Source organism: Chiloscyllium punctatum, chromosome 23 (genome assembly GCF_047496795.1).
Source record: "Chiloscyllium punctatum isolate Juve2018m chromosome 23, sChiPun1.3, whole genome shotgun sequence".
NCBI lineage: Eukaryota > Metazoa > Chordata > Chondrichthyes > Orectolobiformes > Hemiscylliidae > Chiloscyllium > Chiloscyllium punctatum.
Genome location: NC_092761.1, coordinates 84,461,422 through 84,478,798, shown reverse-complemented (window position 1 = coordinate 84,478,798; position 17,377 = coordinate 84,461,422). Strand labels below are relative to the sequence as shown.

The 17,377-nt window shown below is 39.7% G+C and overlaps 1 protein-coding gene across 12 annotated transcripts in view; it reads left to right on the top strand.

Annotated features, from left to right (window-relative positions):
• LOC140494195 (centrosomal protein of 164 kDa-like) overlaps positions 1-17,377 on the top strand; it is a 209,979-nt gene that overhangs the window by 19,461 nt on the left and 173,141 nt on the right. For 11 of the 12 annotated variants that reach the window (XM_072593326.1, XM_072593325.1, XM_072593324.1 and 8 more), the window contains one exon: positions 3,841-3,950. In XM_072593326.1, the coding sequence (XP_072449427.1) occupies positions 3,869-3,950 (82 nt within the window). In that variant the 5' untranslated portion in view covers positions 3,841-3,868. Of the gene's footprint in view, positions 1-3,840; positions 3,951-6,055; positions 6,108-17,377 lie in introns of those variants that run through there. The other variant, XM_072593329.1, reaches the window with a different exon arrangement.

Genomic DNA, 17,377 nt, shown 5'->3' with positions numbered 1-17,377 from the left:
TGGAGAGACCGTTCTCTTCATGGCTCCCTTGTCAGGTCCACACCCCCCACCAGCCCTCACCCCACACCAGGCACCTTCCCCTGCCACGGCAGGAAGTGCAAAACATCAAGGAGGTAGGACACCAATGTGCAGACAGTTTCAGAGAACATCTCTGGGACACCCGCACCAACCAACCCCACCGACTTGTGGCTGATCACATCAACTCCCTCTCCCATTGTACTAAGGACATGCAGGTCCTGGGCTGCTTCCACTGCCAAACCCCAACCACCTGATGCCTGGAGGAAGAACACCTCATCTTCTGCTTTGGGACCCTGCAACCACACAGAATTAATGTGGATTTCACAGCTTCCTCATTTTCCCCTCCCTCCACCCTATCCCCGTCCCAAGCCTCCAACTTGGCACCCCTGTTGACCTGTCCATCATCTTTCTGTACCTATCTGCTCCACCCTCCTCTCCGACCTATCACCTTCGCCCCCACCTTCATCTACCTACTGCATTCTCATCTCCCTTCTCCCTTCCACAAGCCTCATTCCTGATGAAGAGCTTATGCCCAAAACATCAATTCTCCTGCTCCTCAGATGCTGCCTGACCCCGGCTGTGCTTTGCCAGCACCACACACTCAACTCTGATCTCCAGCATCTGCAGTCCTCATTTCCTCACTTTCTCCTCCACTGTGTGGTTGTAAATCTTTGGAAAAATAAATCCCCAGGCAATTGGTGATTCTTTCTTGTGTGAATTTTAAGCTTTTGGATTTTAACAGTTTCGGTGTAGTCATTTTAACTCCATTGATGCAAGCATCAGTCATGTCTTCAGGGGTAAATAGGAAAGCTTCCTTTTCCCCTTTCTCTGGTCTCTCAACAGCACCCTCTGCTGCATCATTGTGGGATTTTCACTTAAAAAAACATCACTTACTCCTGAAATCCTTCTGAGTGACAGAACAGAATTTTCACCCAGATGTGTAGGTAGGCGGGTGAATAATTTCCTGCTGCTGATCAGCAACAAGATCCTCTGGCAGTATCCTACCTGCAGACAGTTTTCCTGGAGGTTGAATGATTACCCTCCTGCAAACAGCAGGTTGCCAATTTAAGTTAATGTGAAGACCCTTTAAGGCACGTTTCTGAAGACCGACTGGAGTTTTGCCTGAGGAGCTGTGCAATTGCCTGAAAGCAGCCTCCCTGTGACAGATAGGAGCTCAAGTATTTCTGCAGGCTTTGGAGCTTTCCTGCCTATTTAGCCATAGGCTGCTCTGCAGTAGTTGCTTGACAGCTCTGGCTATGTTTTTTTTAATTTCAGCCTTTTTTAAAGTTGTCGAGATTGAGAATTGAAGTGGAAATGTCCTTTCCGTTCACACCTAAAATGTTGGCTGCTGCTCCATATGAGCTGGAGGGCCTCCTAATTTCCTTGCAACTTCAAGAACTCGTCCATTGTCCTTTAATTAGACACAAATTGCCAATTTGGGGACACTCACTGTTAGGTGACAGTTCGTAACACACTGTGCAAAGACCCCCATTTAAGTCTGCAATATAAAATCCTGCCAAGAATCTCAGTTTTGTGAGATAGACCTGCTTGAAATCTTTACCAATGACAGAGAGAGGTGGTATTCATGCCCTCAGTTCAGGCTGAGATATTTTACTCCACGCTGCCCAAAGTGCCGAATTTGCTTTTTTAAAACTAAATACACTGTAATTTTTATTAGCACGAGCTCGATGGTAATGTGGTTGCTCAGAGAACAAGTGCTCTTATTTAACACACCATTTTCTGTAATTTTTATCTTTAGGTTGCATGTTCAGCTTGTTATCAGTTTCTGATGGAGTTTCAAAATGAAAAAAAGGATCTTTTAACCTTGGGGTTCCTTGTGGATGATGATGTGCAGCTTTTAGTACAAATACAATCCTAAGAATGAGATCTAAAGCAAGGTCATCTACTATAATTTCCCATAAACCTGGCAGACATTTTTTTAGTGTGCAACATGTAGAAATATTTGTAAATGTCCTTGACTTTCAGTGTCTACGATTGAATCCTTCATGCTGAGTAACAAATATTCTGAAGAACTGAGACCTGTATTAAATCACTGTGCGGAACAGCTAGATATGTAATCCATGTTGCCTAACTAATCTTGGTTAAGCCTATTGTTCGTGAGGACCTGACTTTGACAGTCAGAACAGCGTAGATATTTCTGTGTGGAAACAGCTGCTTAGAAGCTTTAGCTCATCCCTTTGTTCTTCCCATCTGTTCCAGAAAAGGAATTTGCGTTTTTTATTTCATTCAAACTTGTTAAATCGACCATATCTTAGTAGTGACCATGATTTATGACTTTGTCATTGGTGAATTATGACCTTCCTTTAATTTTGAGGGAATGAATCTCATTTTGTCGTATTGGTGTGCTATTTCTGTGCTTGAAAGATTCCACATGGAATCTCTTAATGAGCAAATTCCCTCACTGGACTCGTTTTAAAAATTGTGTGATTAGGGCTCCTTTAGTTGTTTAATTGAATAAGGCATTGAACAGACCGTTTGTATAGACCAGGCAGGTTGCAGGTTTGCTGCTGATTTTGTAGATGAATGTAGTTCTCTTTTTATTCTAGTCACCATTTTTCCACAATCAAAATCACAAAAATGGATTATTTAATTACTTAATGCATTACTGTTTATGGTTCAGATTTGTTACTGTATTTCCTTACAGCCCAACAGTGATTGCACTTTGAATGTGAGGAGGTTTGTGACGTTAAGAAGTTGTGAAACACACGAGATAAATTCAATTCTGAAGAACAGTCATTAGATTTGAAAAATGAACTTTGTTTTCCTGTGCGCAGATGCTGCCAGACCTGCTGAGTTTCTGCAGCACTTTGAGTTTTTATTTTTGATTTTCAGCATCAGTATTATTTTACTTTGGCTGCCTATATAAATGCAACTTTTCCTGGGGTTGCAACTCTCATTTTTACATTTTTTGGCCTATGCAAAGCATTTGTGCACTCCGGTAATGTTTTGTTTGGACGTTTGTCTGGGGCAGGTAGGGCTTAAACCTGGATCTTCTGGCCTCGAGGAAGGAGCATGACCACTGAACACAAGAGCCACAAAACTACATCATGTATACATTTCTTTCAAATTCTTTGCCACGGTGGGATTTGAAACTATAACCTGACCTTGAACTACTAGATACTGGCCCAGTGACATTACCACTTGCCACCAAGTCCTCTCATCTATTGTTGTAGAGTTCTGTACATTAAAGTTTGGGTGCTTGATGATTAGCCTGAGGTCTTTACCCTGCTGGGGGATTGTGGAAAGAAAGTGAACTTATACAGTAGGTAAGAGATGATGTCTTTGTTTCATTGCGCCCAAAGTGTGACGACTCCAATGTAGGTTGGTCCAGCGTAGACAATGGAGGTCTGCCTTTCAGTTACTAGAGGCTAGATGCTGGCATGGACTGGGTCAGAAAGACTCTTAATCTGAGCTTTTCATCACTTTATTTTGCTAATTTATTCCTAGATCTGTAATGTTGGAGTTTTTGTTTCTATAATTTTCTTTTCCCTAGGTATTTGTTCTCAAGAATTTGTACCTAATGACCTTTGTACCTAGGATGACACCGTAATGTGGCGACTTGTAAACTTTTCACTGTATTCTAGTACATGTGACAATAAAACTAATTCACATAAAATTCTGGATACTCTGTTCATGCTGTTAATTGTGAGGAGTACTTTATTGGCTTTGACTTTTGTTACTATACTGTATCAGTTCCAAACATTTGTACAATTGGAATAATGTTTGATTTTGATTTTCATTTTTGCTTTAATATTACTCTTGTGGTTCCATCCATGTAAGTTTATGCTACTTCGTTTTCAGGTAGACCTGTTGATATTCTTAAACTGAGATGACAGCAACTGCACTGCGGATAGGGGACCAATTAATCCTAGAAGAGGATTACGATGAGAATTACATTCCAAATGAACAAGGTATTTGAACATGGGTTTACTTTCTATCTGTATTTACTAGTTAATTTTGAGTGCTCCAAGTAGCTTGTTGGATAAGGCTCTTGCAAAGAGAGGGCCAAAGTCTGATTTGAAACTGAAGCTCAAGCTTCAATGATATTTTAGGCTTGAGTGTCTGGTGCCTTCCCAGATAGTTTGGGTGTCAAAACTCCTAAATGGTAGGGCTGTCTTGGGAGTGGCATGAAGTTTAATTGCTGGGAATACAGTGGACAACAGGGGTTCATTTCCTAGGATGGAAAAAGAGAAATTTTCACCAGGTCAGGTGTTTATTCCCTGCTTTCTTCTGCACAGAAGAATGTTATTGTTTGTTTTTGAAAGGAAACTTGCCTTTTTCCTGCTGATCAATGCTTTCCACCCATCAAAGAGATTTACCAGTGGTCTTTCTTGAACAGGCAGTTGGATCCTAATTAACATGTAGAGAGACTGCAATACCTAAAATTTGGGTTCCAATGAATTTAGCATTGGCCTAATGCCCATGAAGATTTGGTAACGACTACTCCAATTAGAGTCATAGAGATGTACAGCACGGAAACAGATGCTTCTGTCCAACTTGTCCAGTCTGACCAGATAGCCTAACTTAATCTACTCTCATTTGCCAGCATTTGGCCCATATCCCTCTTAAACCCTTCCTACTCATATACCCATTCAGATGCCTTTTAATTGTACCAGCCTCCACCACCACCACCTCTGGCAGCTCATTCCATACATGCACCACCCTCTGTGTGAAAAAGCTGCCCCTTAGGTCCCTTTTAAATTTTTTCCCTCTCACATTAAGCCCATGCTGTCTAGTTTTGGAGTCCTCTACCCCGGGAAAGAGACCTTGGCTATTCACCTTATTCATGACCCTCACAAATTCATAAGCCTCTGTAAGGTCACCCCGTAGCCTCTGATGCACCAGGGAAAATAACACCAGCTTGTTCAACTTCTCCCTATGTTTCAAATCCTCCATGTTCTTGTAAATCTTTTCTGAACCCTTCCAAGTTTCACAACATCCTTCCTATTACTGGGAGACCGGAATTGAACTCACGAGTCCAAAAGTGGCCTAATCAGTGTCTGTCACACATGAGAAATTGACACAATGCACAGCAACATTGTACCACCAGGTTTAACTATTTCATCTTGGGAGTCCACATGATAAAACAGCCATGCAGTGTTGATTAATCATGGCAATCAAATGGCCATCGGTTTACAATAGATCCTGACTTGAGGCAGGGAAAAATCCAATAGAGGAGAAGTTTGGACACCATGGATCCAAATCACTGTTCCTTCCAAATGTGTTACACTTAGAACATGTCATGCAGCAAATTACTTGTATACTAGATCTCAAAATGTATTTTTCAGAAGGTGGTCTATCTAATTGATATTTTAATGGTTCAATGATTTGTGTTTGTGCAATCATTTCCTGGAAGTCTGTTTCATCAATTTCCCTCTCAGTCTGGTTACCCTTTTCTGTTTACTGTAAATGTCTGAAATACTCTGTTTCACTGAGTTGACCAGAACTGTGCACAATATTATTAGCGTAGTTTCACCAATGATTCATAATGCGGCAGGATTGCCTGACTATTTCAACTCACTATTGACCTTATAATAAATGCCAGCTTCTGAATTGTTTTCTGCTTACGGTGGTATTGATAGAAGGGACACACTGACCAGGACAGCTGTTTCATCCCTACAATTCATATTCACGAGAAAGACTCGTCAAATTCATCAAAGTATTTGCCTCTTGAACACCTGATAGGTGTTTTTCTATGATGAGGTTATTCAGATTGGAGCAAAAGACAGCTGGGCTTGTGACTTAAAATAATTCAGAATTTATTGTTTAAATTTCAGTGGAGCAGGGAGAGGCTAAATTACATACATGGCATTCTGCCAGATGGGTGCCTTCTAGATCAAGTTTTACAACTTAACAATCACTGAAGCAGCCACTGATAAGTTATGGCCTTAAAATAGCAATCTACTGCTTTTGAGCCTTCAGAGCAAGTGTCTGTATAAACCAATGAGGCTGTTAGATTGTAGTTTTTTTATGTGGGTAACCTGTCGGCAGCTGGTCTCCCGGTTTTGCATGTTGTAAAAGTTGATTTGAAATGTGCCATGGTCACTTGAATGCAGTTCAACAAACAGGTAATTTATCACTTTACTGCACCTACTGTATTTTTAATATAAAAAAGAAAATCAAAACCACAGATGAATTTGAATGAGAGACAGGGCAAGAAAAATACAAGCTCTGGCTCTGTGATTCATGAAACCAGCAAATTGAACTCTTGAGCTGATGGATAAAAGTCAACAGTTAACAGTTGTAAGCTTGCTTATGTGTAGTATTCTCACCACTTAAGGTTGAAATTTGTGGGTTCCAGCGTTCTTCCAGGATTGATGCACCAAATCTAAGATAACATTTCAGTGCTTTAGTAACAAAGGGGCGCATTGTAAAAGATGCCATGGCACAATTTAAGGAGAAGTGGTGAGTTCTCTAGTATCTAGAAAGATGAGACAAATGGTTTGCGTTGATTGGTGGCAGATGGAGTTCAGCATGGTTGAATTTGAAGTCACAAAATGACATAGAAGCAACATAATGAATTACATATAAAATAGTTAGAGGTTGGAGGATACAGCACGTAAATGAATTGTCTGTTTGTTTTTTGTAGGCATGTCCTTAAAAGTGATGATTCAATATTTTTTAGCCAATGGAGATAGCAAATTGAATGTTGGGATGTATAAGTCTAATAAAGTGAACTGAAGTTCTTTATGCCCTGGTTAGTACCATGTCTGGAAGATTATGTGGAATGTCTGATTAATACTGAAAATATGCAGGATTAAAGGATTGAGTCCCTAGGAGGCCTTTAAGATTTACAACTGTGGAGAGCTGAATTGTAAAATGATTCACTTTTTTACACTTTCCTCTTCGGAGATGTCTAATCTTGACAAACGTTGCTTAATGGCTTGGAGAATTTGGATTCAGAACAGCTGTGATTTGAGGACCAGGAAATACAAGCACAGCGGAAGTCTTTTTAAAAAGATTTGCACTGAATAATACTTGAATAATAATGACTTCAGAGTAATAGTAAGGAATCTTTCATCCCATCAGACTAGACTAGGCGAGCGAGTGATTTTCTCAAGTACAGAACATTACCATGATGCCAAAAGTTGGATTGTTGAATGTCTGTTCAATGTAAGCTAAATATTGTAATCTTTTAGCAAAAGATCATGTAGAAATTTTGAGCATTATAATTCACATTTTGGATTTCTAGTACCTGGGTGAGTCTCAGTTATTCTACAAACCAAATTTAATCTGGGGTTGCAATGAATAATAACTGACAAGTTCAATAGCATTTGTATCCTATGTATGGTATTTTGTCCATTAAAATCATAACTGCTTGAGTCAAACCTCCCAGATGTTTTTTTTGTTCAAATAAAATATGCTGAAGTATAAAGCAGTGACTTCAAACATAACATGAGCATTGCAAACACTGAGAGAACAAGAGACCTGACGTGGTTTTTTTTTAATTGCATATTCTTGTATTCATTGTTGTTTATTTTAAACAGCATCCTTTTGATTTGGGGAAAAAACGTTGTCAAGATGTAGCTCATCCCACATTAGGTCTGCAAAGTCTGCACGATTGGCTTCTAGACTGGAGGAATTAAATATTTATCTCCCAAACGCTGCTATGAAAAGAAAGGGGTGGAGTGTGGGGAAATCACAGGGATATGTTTTATGTTTTTCTTGAATGCATTTTTTTATTGTTTATTAGTAAAAAGAAAATGGAGATGGAAATTTATTTTTGACTGGGCATGACACTTAGAAGTGGTGGCTATTGAGGATGTGTTGGGCCAGAAGTTTCAGACAAGAGTTGAGGTCCATTTCAGAAAATAATAGGTAATTTTTCTCAATGATTGAGATAAAAATAAATATGATAGAAAGCTCACCTGTTAGTCTGTCAAATTTACAGGCAAACCTAGAGGAGAGTGTTTGAAGCCACTCAGCTGAACAATGTAGTGTAAATGTTGAAGGAAGATATTATGACCATACTAATGAGGAAGGTGTAGAGAAGAATGAAGAGAGAGAGAGGGAGTGCAACATGATCACAGGCATAGAGGATATGACTTCTGACACAGATTAGAGCCACTGTCAGTGCTGATTGAAAAGGTCCAGACTTGCAGGTGACAGCACAAAATTCCTTCTCCGAAGTCTAGGCTTTTGGATGTGGTAGTTGTTTGTGAGGATGGTACAGTTGGGGTCTGATCTTTCTGCCGCCATGGAATAGAAGGGGTTGGATGGTACCAGAGGAAAGGCAACAGTAACAGATGTAACTCAGTCAGTTGTACACTCAACTCTGAGTCAGAAGGTTGTACATTTAAGTCCTACAACAGAGACTTGAACGCAAAAATCTAAACAAATCCGCTAGTGTATCGCTAAGAGAGTGCTGCACTGGCCAAAATAGTATATTTTAGTTACAACTTCACCCTGAGGCTCTGTTGCCGCCTTTGGTGGATGTGAGAGATTCCATAGTATGGTTTTGAGAAGCAACTTGGAGTTATCTCTGGTTTCTTGGCCAACACTTATCTATCAATTAACATGGCAAGCAGACCATCTGGTCATCATCACATTGCTGTTGTGGGAGTATACTGTCTACAGATTTTTTGTTATCTTTATAACATTAGAACAATGACTACATTTCAGAATTACTTAATTTACTGTAAAACACTTCAGTTCCTCAGTTGTTAATGGTGCTGTGGAAGCATTGTCTCCCACTCATGAACAAGGACAGGAAGTTGGTGCCACTGGTGTTGTCACTCTGTGGAAGAAAGTTGGCATCAACTCCATCCATAAGTGCACATATGGAGTTGCTGATGTAATTGTTCTGCATCTTTTGAACAGTCACCACTCACTTTCTCGTACTGCTCTCCACTTTGCTCATTGCCTCTATGACCACCTGACTGGATGTTCTGATCTGGACACCAGCATTTATTTGTCAGTCCTTCCATTGAATCCAGGTAAAGTAGTATTACTGATAGTAATTCACTGGTACTCTTATTTGATAAGCAGGACAGATTTCACTGCAGAATGGAAGCATGGTGATGGCACCTGATTTATATGCTGGCACTTCTGACTTGTGGAGTCTTTGTTATCAAACACCTTTTGTCTTAGTTTGTAGAAGACTGAGCTGACACAGTTGACCCTGTGTTGAATTTACTTGCCAATGGTAGCTTTTTGAGGGAGTTGCCTGCTGAAGTCTGGGAAGGACTTAACGTTTTTCAGAGTCTCTTCAACATTTGTTGGCAGTGGAATATAATTAATGAGTTTTACTTTGGCAGCATTTAATGTTGGGGTGTTGGTTGTTTGCAGAATTGAAGGGATTGTGTTGTTTGCAAGTTTGGTGCAGAGTGTGGTACAAACCGAAGTCACGTGCAAACTTTGGATCATACGTGGTAGTAAACTTAGTATTATCTTAGAGGCAACTGAGAGTAGAGTGCTTCCATTTAGGTAATATTTAACACTGACACAAGAGTTCAATGATGTTTGATGTGAAAAGCTGTTGTTGAGCAGTTTCTAATTGATATGGGAGCTATCACAGCATTGGTTGACCCGGGATTTCAGATCTCCCACTCAAGGCAGTTAGTCATATCGTCAAGAAACAATTGCAGAATTGTGATCAAGTTTCTTGGACAAGTAAATCTTTGTTTCACAGTTTATGGAACCTTGGGATTTACTGAGGCAGTGAAGAGTTCCTTGTGTCTTTTTGATATTTTGCTAGGACTTTTCTGGCAACAGACAATGTCAGAGGTTTCTATGATCGGCTTTTGACCTTATTGTCTCTCTGGCTGAGGAAATCCTCCCAGAGGAAGTAGACAGTTCAGAAGAATACAAGTTAGTTTTTTTTCCCTGCTGTGGACAAGAGAAGAATAACTTGATAATTCCCACAGTAAGACTTCTTCCCCCTTTTTGAAGATGGTTACTGTTGTTGGTAGAGCTGCAGAAAACAAATGGCTAGACAGTTAAGATTTTGAAAATACTATACTACTGTGAGTCTCATTCAGAATTTTGTATACCCTTTCTTCTTCACATATTCCTTAATATCAAGATTATTTTTTCTCTTCTGTTCTTTCTGTGTCTTAGTTCTGGAATAACCTGACTGTACAGTGTGAAAAACCGATAATGACTTGAGCCTCTTATTTAATTAGTAGCTATTTGCATTTTTATTTTGGACCTGAAGTGCGAACAGATTGTCAAAGTGTTTTAAGGAACAGTGAAAAAAGAGCAAAGACTATGGAAGAGAGAGAAGGGAAAGTCATAATAAAACAGAAGCCAGACAGATCTAAGTGATCCCGCAACCAATGGATCAGATTAGTCTACTCTCAACCTTTGGTAAAGTGATGGAAGGTGTCATCAACACCATATTCAAGCAGCACTTGCTCAGCAAAATCCTGTTGATTGGCCCTGTTGGAACCCAAACTGGGTCATTCAGCTCCCGATCTGGTTACAGGCTTGGTTCAAACATGGCGAAAGTGAGGACTGCAGATGCTGGAGATTAGACAAGATTAGAGTGATGCTGGAAGTGCACAGCAGGTCAGGCAGCATCCAAGGAGCAGCGAAATCAATGTTTCAGGCAGGAGATATTCATCAGGAATGAGGCTGGAAGCCTCGGAGGTGGAGAGATGGTCAAACATGGTCAAAGGAGCTAAATTCCTAACCGAGGTGAGAGCGACAGTCCTTGACGTCAAGGGTACGTTTGACTGAGTTTGGCATCAAGAACCCCAGCGGAACCAAGGTCAATACAAATCAGGGAGAAAATTCTCTGCTGGTTAAAGTCATACCTGGCACATAAAAACATTGCTGTGACTATTGGGAGGTCAGTCGTCTCAGTTCAGGACATCTCCAAGGAGTTCCTCAGGCTAGTGTCCTAGACCCAACCATGTTCAGTGCTTCATCAATGACCTTCCCTCCATTATAAGGCCAAAAGTGGGATGTTGGTTGGTCATTGCACAATGTTTAGCATCATTCACAGGTCCCTAGATACTGAAGCAGTCCTCCATGTCCAAATAGAGTAAGACCTGGACAGTATCCATGCTTGGGCTTACATGTGGCTTGTAAAATACTTTACAAATGTCAGGTAAAGACAGTTTCCAATATGGGACAATATAAGCAAGCCCCTTGACATTCGACGGCATTACAATCACTGAATTCCCCACTGTCAACATCCATTGACCAGAAACTGAACTGGACTAGCCCTATATATGCAGTGAGTGGAAAAGTGGACCAGTTCATCCACTGATGTAGAGGAGAAGGCTCGTTTGATTTTCTTTTTGGCTTGAGATGCAACAGTTGGAGCAATGAAAAATAATTTTCTTTCACCTCAACAGCTTAAAGTTGTCTGGTTCACTTATGATGATGCACAACATGAAAATATGTAGTCGCCTTTTGATCGATTGTGATGTTGAATGTCATTTTAGTAAAAATGATGGAAAACCTTATAGGAATAATCATTTGTGATAAAATTAGCATTTGTCTGACAAATTTGGGTTCATTAAGGAATGCCAGCAGAGCTTTGTTGAAGGCAAATAGTTTTGACTTGTATGCTTCAGTTTTATGATCAGGTGGCAAAGAAGGGGGACAAGGGTAATGCAATTGATATGACATTCTTGAATTTTCAAAAAGTATTTGATAAGTACCCCATACCAGGCTTATTAGCCAAGGGTGAATTTGAAATTAAAGAGACTACTACAACGTGCATGTAAATTGGTGACTGTCAGGAAACACTGTGTGGTACATAGATGGTTTTGGATTGGAGAAAAGTATGCAGTTTTCAGACAGCAGTGTTGGGAGCTCTGCTTTTCTTCATCAGTGCTAATGCACTGGAATTTGGTGTACAGGGAATAATTTCAAAATGTGTGGATTAAACAAAGCTTATAAGTACTGTGGACTCTAAGGAAGCCAGTACCTAACTGGAGGATGATGCCCAGTTTGGTGCCTCACAATTTTAAAAAGATGTAAAGAGTGAATACAAGAATGGTTCCTCCATTTGTAAAGAACACAAAGTTTTACTCAGCATGACAGGAAAAGATGAGCCTACTGGTAACCTCTGAGTTCCTTTTGGACATCTGTAATGTGATACATCTGGTAGAATTATGGCATATGGTAAAAAGGATTGTAAAACACAACTTGATTGTGTAATCCAGCTAATAGTGTAAAATATGATTTGATCCATGTTGATTTTAGTTTGTTTTCAACAGTAAAAATCTTGTCCTTTTAATTATTTCTATTAGCTACTGGGAAATTAATCTCTTTAAAAACTATCTGGTTCTTACTATCATAACAGAGGTGCTTGGCACAGGAAACAATGACAATATGAAGAAATATATCTTTATGTAGTGAGTGATTACAGTTGGATTGTGCTGCCTTAGAAGTTTGTAGAGGGAGAAAAAGTAGAGGCTTTCAAGAGAATCGTGATTAATTATTGGTAAAGAAACATCTTGGAAGGCTGGTGAAAAGGCAGGGGAGTAGATCTAGTGTTATGAATGTTCAGCTTTGTAAAGCAGTCACAGAGAGGGTCATGTATAGTCTTATTGGGGACAACCCCATGTGACCTGACTGCTGCGGGATCTGACCCAGATCAAGTCTTACTGGAAGTCATATGCGAGCTTTAAACTTTAACTTTGCAATAGAATAGGCAGTGGTTTTTGTTGCTTGCAGACTTGGTAACTCTCGGGGGCAGTCAGACCAACAAATTTGAGGAAAGAAGTCTCTCAGCAGGTAATGCTTTGTCAAGGAGAAGGAAAAAGTTAATTTGGGGGCAATCCCCCAGTGGAATGCTGATGAGGGCGCACTTCTTTTTTGTAAGGGAACATGGTTCTTTGGTGGAAAGCTAAAGACCAAGGCACTACAAATGTGTGCCTTGTTTCTGAAAGCCCATTCAAGTATGCTCAGAAGATTGAATGAAGAGGACTTTGTTTAAAAGCTCGCTGGAAGATTTGCCCAATTGGGCAGGGAGGAGACAACATGTTGAACCAGTGGAAGATATTTGAGTCTGTAGATATGAGGTTAAGTTTCTGATGAACATGTATTGTAATTAGCTCGGTTTTTGTTTTGTGAGAAGTTATTCTTTTTCTGCACTTTAGTTGCTTACCAAGTTAAGTTTAGTCTATGACTAGATACTGGAAATCTGAAATAAAATCAGTGTTCCTGTTCATGGACAAAATGTTAACAATTTTCCTTTTTCTTTAAATGCTGCCAGACTTACTGAGATTCTTGGGCAATTTTTAAAAAAGAATGAATCTTTAGTCTGTCTTAATGTTAACCTGATTATTACAATTGAAGTCTTAAAACTTGGAAATCTTGTTTGATCCATTGGGTCAGACTGGGAAATTCAATTATTTCTAAAAATTATCAATTGTCTACACGGACAGTAACACGAGTTGAATTGCTGTTGTTTTTGTGTGTTGATATTGGAACATTTGAGTCAAGAGTACTGATGATCTCATCCTTGACAAATTTTAAAACCCAGGCTTTGTCATCTAATCTTGGTTTACTTCACCTTTTAACACTTCAGAATTAAAACAAAAAAAATTCTTGGTGCTGTTCTAGAATAAAATTCTTGACATCTCACCAAGTTTTGTCAGTTTTAAAATAGGTCAGTTTGGATACGAAATGCAGTCACCTCATAATTCTGTGACCCTGTCCTTTTCTAGAGCAGAGCATGTTCACTTTTTTAATTTTGAATTTTTTTAATGAATTTTATTATCTGTTATAGATGACTCCTCTATGAATGTAATAATTTTAAAGGATTGTTTTTGCACAGGATGTGTTTAATAATAATGCATTGCCATATAACCTGGGTACAATTTGTTATATTAACCAAGGTTCAGATTTAATTTTTTCCAAGGGATGCATTGGTGCTGGTGACTTTAACTGCCATTAGCGATTATTTTTATCATTAGAAAAGCCATTCAGACTTGATCCAAAACTAATGACCTGGAAAGAAGAGAGATACTAAATATACTGAGATGCATGGTGAAATGTCATAAGAGTCATACAACATGGAAACAGACTTGTCGATCCAAACAGAACAAGCTGATCATCATCCGAATCTAAGCTAGTCCCACCCTCCTGTTCCTGGCCTTTCCATACCTTCCCTATTCATGTATCCATCCAAATGTCTTTTAAAAGTTGTACCGGAAACCACTATTTGCTCAGGAAGTTCATTACACATGTGAAGCACCCTCTGTGTAAAAAGATTTGCCTCTCTTGTCTTTTCTTTAAAAATCTCTCTCCACATCTTAAAAACATGTTTTGAAATCTCAACTTATCCTTGCAAAATAGAAGGAGTCCCATCATAATTCTGTTCAAGTCCAGGAGCAAGGCTCACACAGATCCTTCTGATTCATAAGTGACAGTACTACCACTAAATCAAGAATGGCAACGTGGCAAGCACTAATCTGGATAAACTATTATCTATATAACCAGCAAGCATATTAAAGTTATTCTAATTAAAATAAATAGCAATGGAAGGCACTGGCTGTCAGGCTATACTGCTCCTTTTTGTTTCTTTAAGCTTTTGCTTGTCTACACCAAATTTTGGTTATTTTTTCTAAGCTGTTGATCACAAAGTTTTTCAATTATGAGGTTGTGTTTGTCTGCAATGTTCTGTAAGTATGCATTATTAATAAATTTCAATACTTTAGAGTTCTTCACAAGTGCATGTAAAACATCTTGTCTCAGCGTTGTGCACACCACAGATATCATGTTTTCAAACTCATGAGTCACTTTGTGAAATCTGATCTCCTCTGTATCGGTCAAAGCATTAGCATATTTTGTTCAGTTTTTCGCTGGATACTTTGATATTTGGTTCAATCTTCAGATTCAGGGTGCAAAAATAGGAGTTGCTGAAGACATTGTGCTTTGATGTACATTTATATTCGATTCACTTATTATTTGTGTAGTTTATCCATTAAGATCCTACTCGGGTGTAACCTCATGTTATCCCACACGTGCATGGCATCAAGAGGATCATTAAACTCAACAGCGTGAACTGAAGTACTGGAAGGAACATGAATGAAGCTCCACATTAATTCAATGGAAACAAATCACCACACTCAGTAGAGAGATCCAAGATTAGATGCAAGATCATTTCTTTTGAGCCTCCTTTCTTCAGAAAGTGAAGCAGCGCTTTAAGATAATCAATGCAGTATTCATGAATAAGGAAAGCAGGTGACCTAATATCATATATTTACAGAGATGCATTAATTTTTCATATTTCAGACTGCACATACACCCCATATAAAGGAGGAGAAAAAGAGGAGGCCATTTGTCCCCTTTAGACTGTTCCAAGCAGAGTGTCTTTGTTCAAAAATTGTTTGGCTCTAAATGCTTTGAAAGCATTTAACGATATCAGTGGAAAACAGTTTATTTCGTGAAAGGTGGTGATAGTTTAGTAGCTTTAAGTTATTTGTGATCTTGATCGTTTCAAGGCTGATTCTCTTCACTATAATTTGAAGGTAAAAGTTTTAATGCTTAAAAAAAATTGTTTTAGTTTTGGTCTTCTCTATAAATCTGGTCTTTTTTTCCCCAATAATTTTCCCCATTAGACATAGGAGCAGAAGGTTATGATTAGATTACCTACAGTATGGAAACAGGCCCTCAAGAGAAACCCACCCAGACCCATTTCCCTCTGACCTAACACTATGAGCAATTTGGCATGGCTAATTCATCTGACCTGCACATCTTTGGACTGTGGGAGGAAACCCATACAGATGCAGGGAGAATGTGCAAACTCCGCACAGACAGTTGCCCAAGGCTGGAATCGAACCTGGGGCCCTGGTGCTGTGAGGCAGCAGTGCTAACCACTGAGCCGCTGTGCCACCCTATCGAGTCAGCTCTGCAATTCAAGGCGATCATGGCTGATCTGATCATTCTGAACTCCACTTTCTTGCTTTTCCCCCATTACCCTTGATGTCTTTACTGATTATCTGTTCATCTCATCCTTCAATATGTTTAATGACCCAGCAATCTGAGGTAGAGAATTCCACAGATTTACTACCCTCTGACAAAAGAAATTCTTCCTCATCTGTCCTAAATGGACAACCACTTTTGATCCTGGACTCTCCCACAAGGGGAGGAACTTCTCTGCATTCACTATCCTAAGCACCTCGAGAATCTTGTGTGTTGAATAAGGTTGTCTCTCATTCTGCAAAACTCCATTCCAATGATTACAGATTCAACAACCATTCCTTTTAAGAAAATCACTCCATGCCCTAGTGACTTTTCTCGGAATGCTTCCAATGGCAGTATATTCTTCCTTTAGATATATTTGTTCCTCTTTTTAAAGAAAAAATTCTCTTTTCTGAGCACTGTTTCACAAGAGACTTTTAAATCTATTGGCCAGAGCATTGAGTATAAGAGTTGGGAGGTCACGTTGTGATTGTACAGGACATTGATCAAGTCACTTTTGGAATATTCTGTGCGATTCTGGTCTGTCTCCTACAAGAACAATGTTGTGAAACTTGAAAGGGTTCAGAAAAGATTTACAAGGATGTTGCCAGGGTGGAGGGTTTGAGCTAAAGGGAGAGGTTGAATAGGCTGGGGCTGTTTTCCCTGGAGCTTCGGACAATCTAGGGATTTATAAAATCATGAGGAGCATTGATAGAGTAAATAGTCAAGGTCTTTTCCCTGGGATGAGGGAGTACAGAACTAGAGGGTGTAGATTTAGGATGAGGGGGAAAAAGTTAAGAGACCGAGGGGGCAACTTTTTCACACGCATATATGGATGGAGCTGCCAGAGGAAGTTGTGCAGGCTGGTACAATTACAACATTTAAAAGGCATCTGGATGGGTATTAGAATAAGAAGGGTTTTGGGGGATGTGGGCCAAGTGCTGGCAAATGGGACTGGAATAATTTAGGATATCTGATCAGAGACAAAAAAAAGCTGTAGCTGCTAGGCTCCCAAGGTAGACAAGCGGGAGGCTGGAAGAACACAGCAAGCCAGACAGCAGCAGGAGGTAGAGAAGTCAACGTTTTGAGTGTAACCCTTCAGGTCCTCTGGTCAGCATGGACAAGTTGGACTGAAGGCTCTGTTTCCATGCTGAACATCTCCATGATTCTCGCGTAATCTAAAACGTACTTGCAGATTTTCCCCTTAAGGTAGTAAAGTGTGTGGCTGGAAGTTGGATACTTTGGGTAAGTTGTCCCTGGAGGTTTATTTTCAACCTTCAGGCCAACTGAACAATTAAGTTTTGGGCAAGAAGGTCCCTTGGTCTTCTCAAGTTCCTGTTCAGGCCCTGAAGTGGTCGCTTACTGGTAATACTGTTACCTGCTTTCCTGGTAGGTGAGAAATGTAGCTGCCTAATGGATTGAGTAGAAGGTCTTCATTTCTCCAAAGTTAGAGGCAATTGGGGGACAGGGT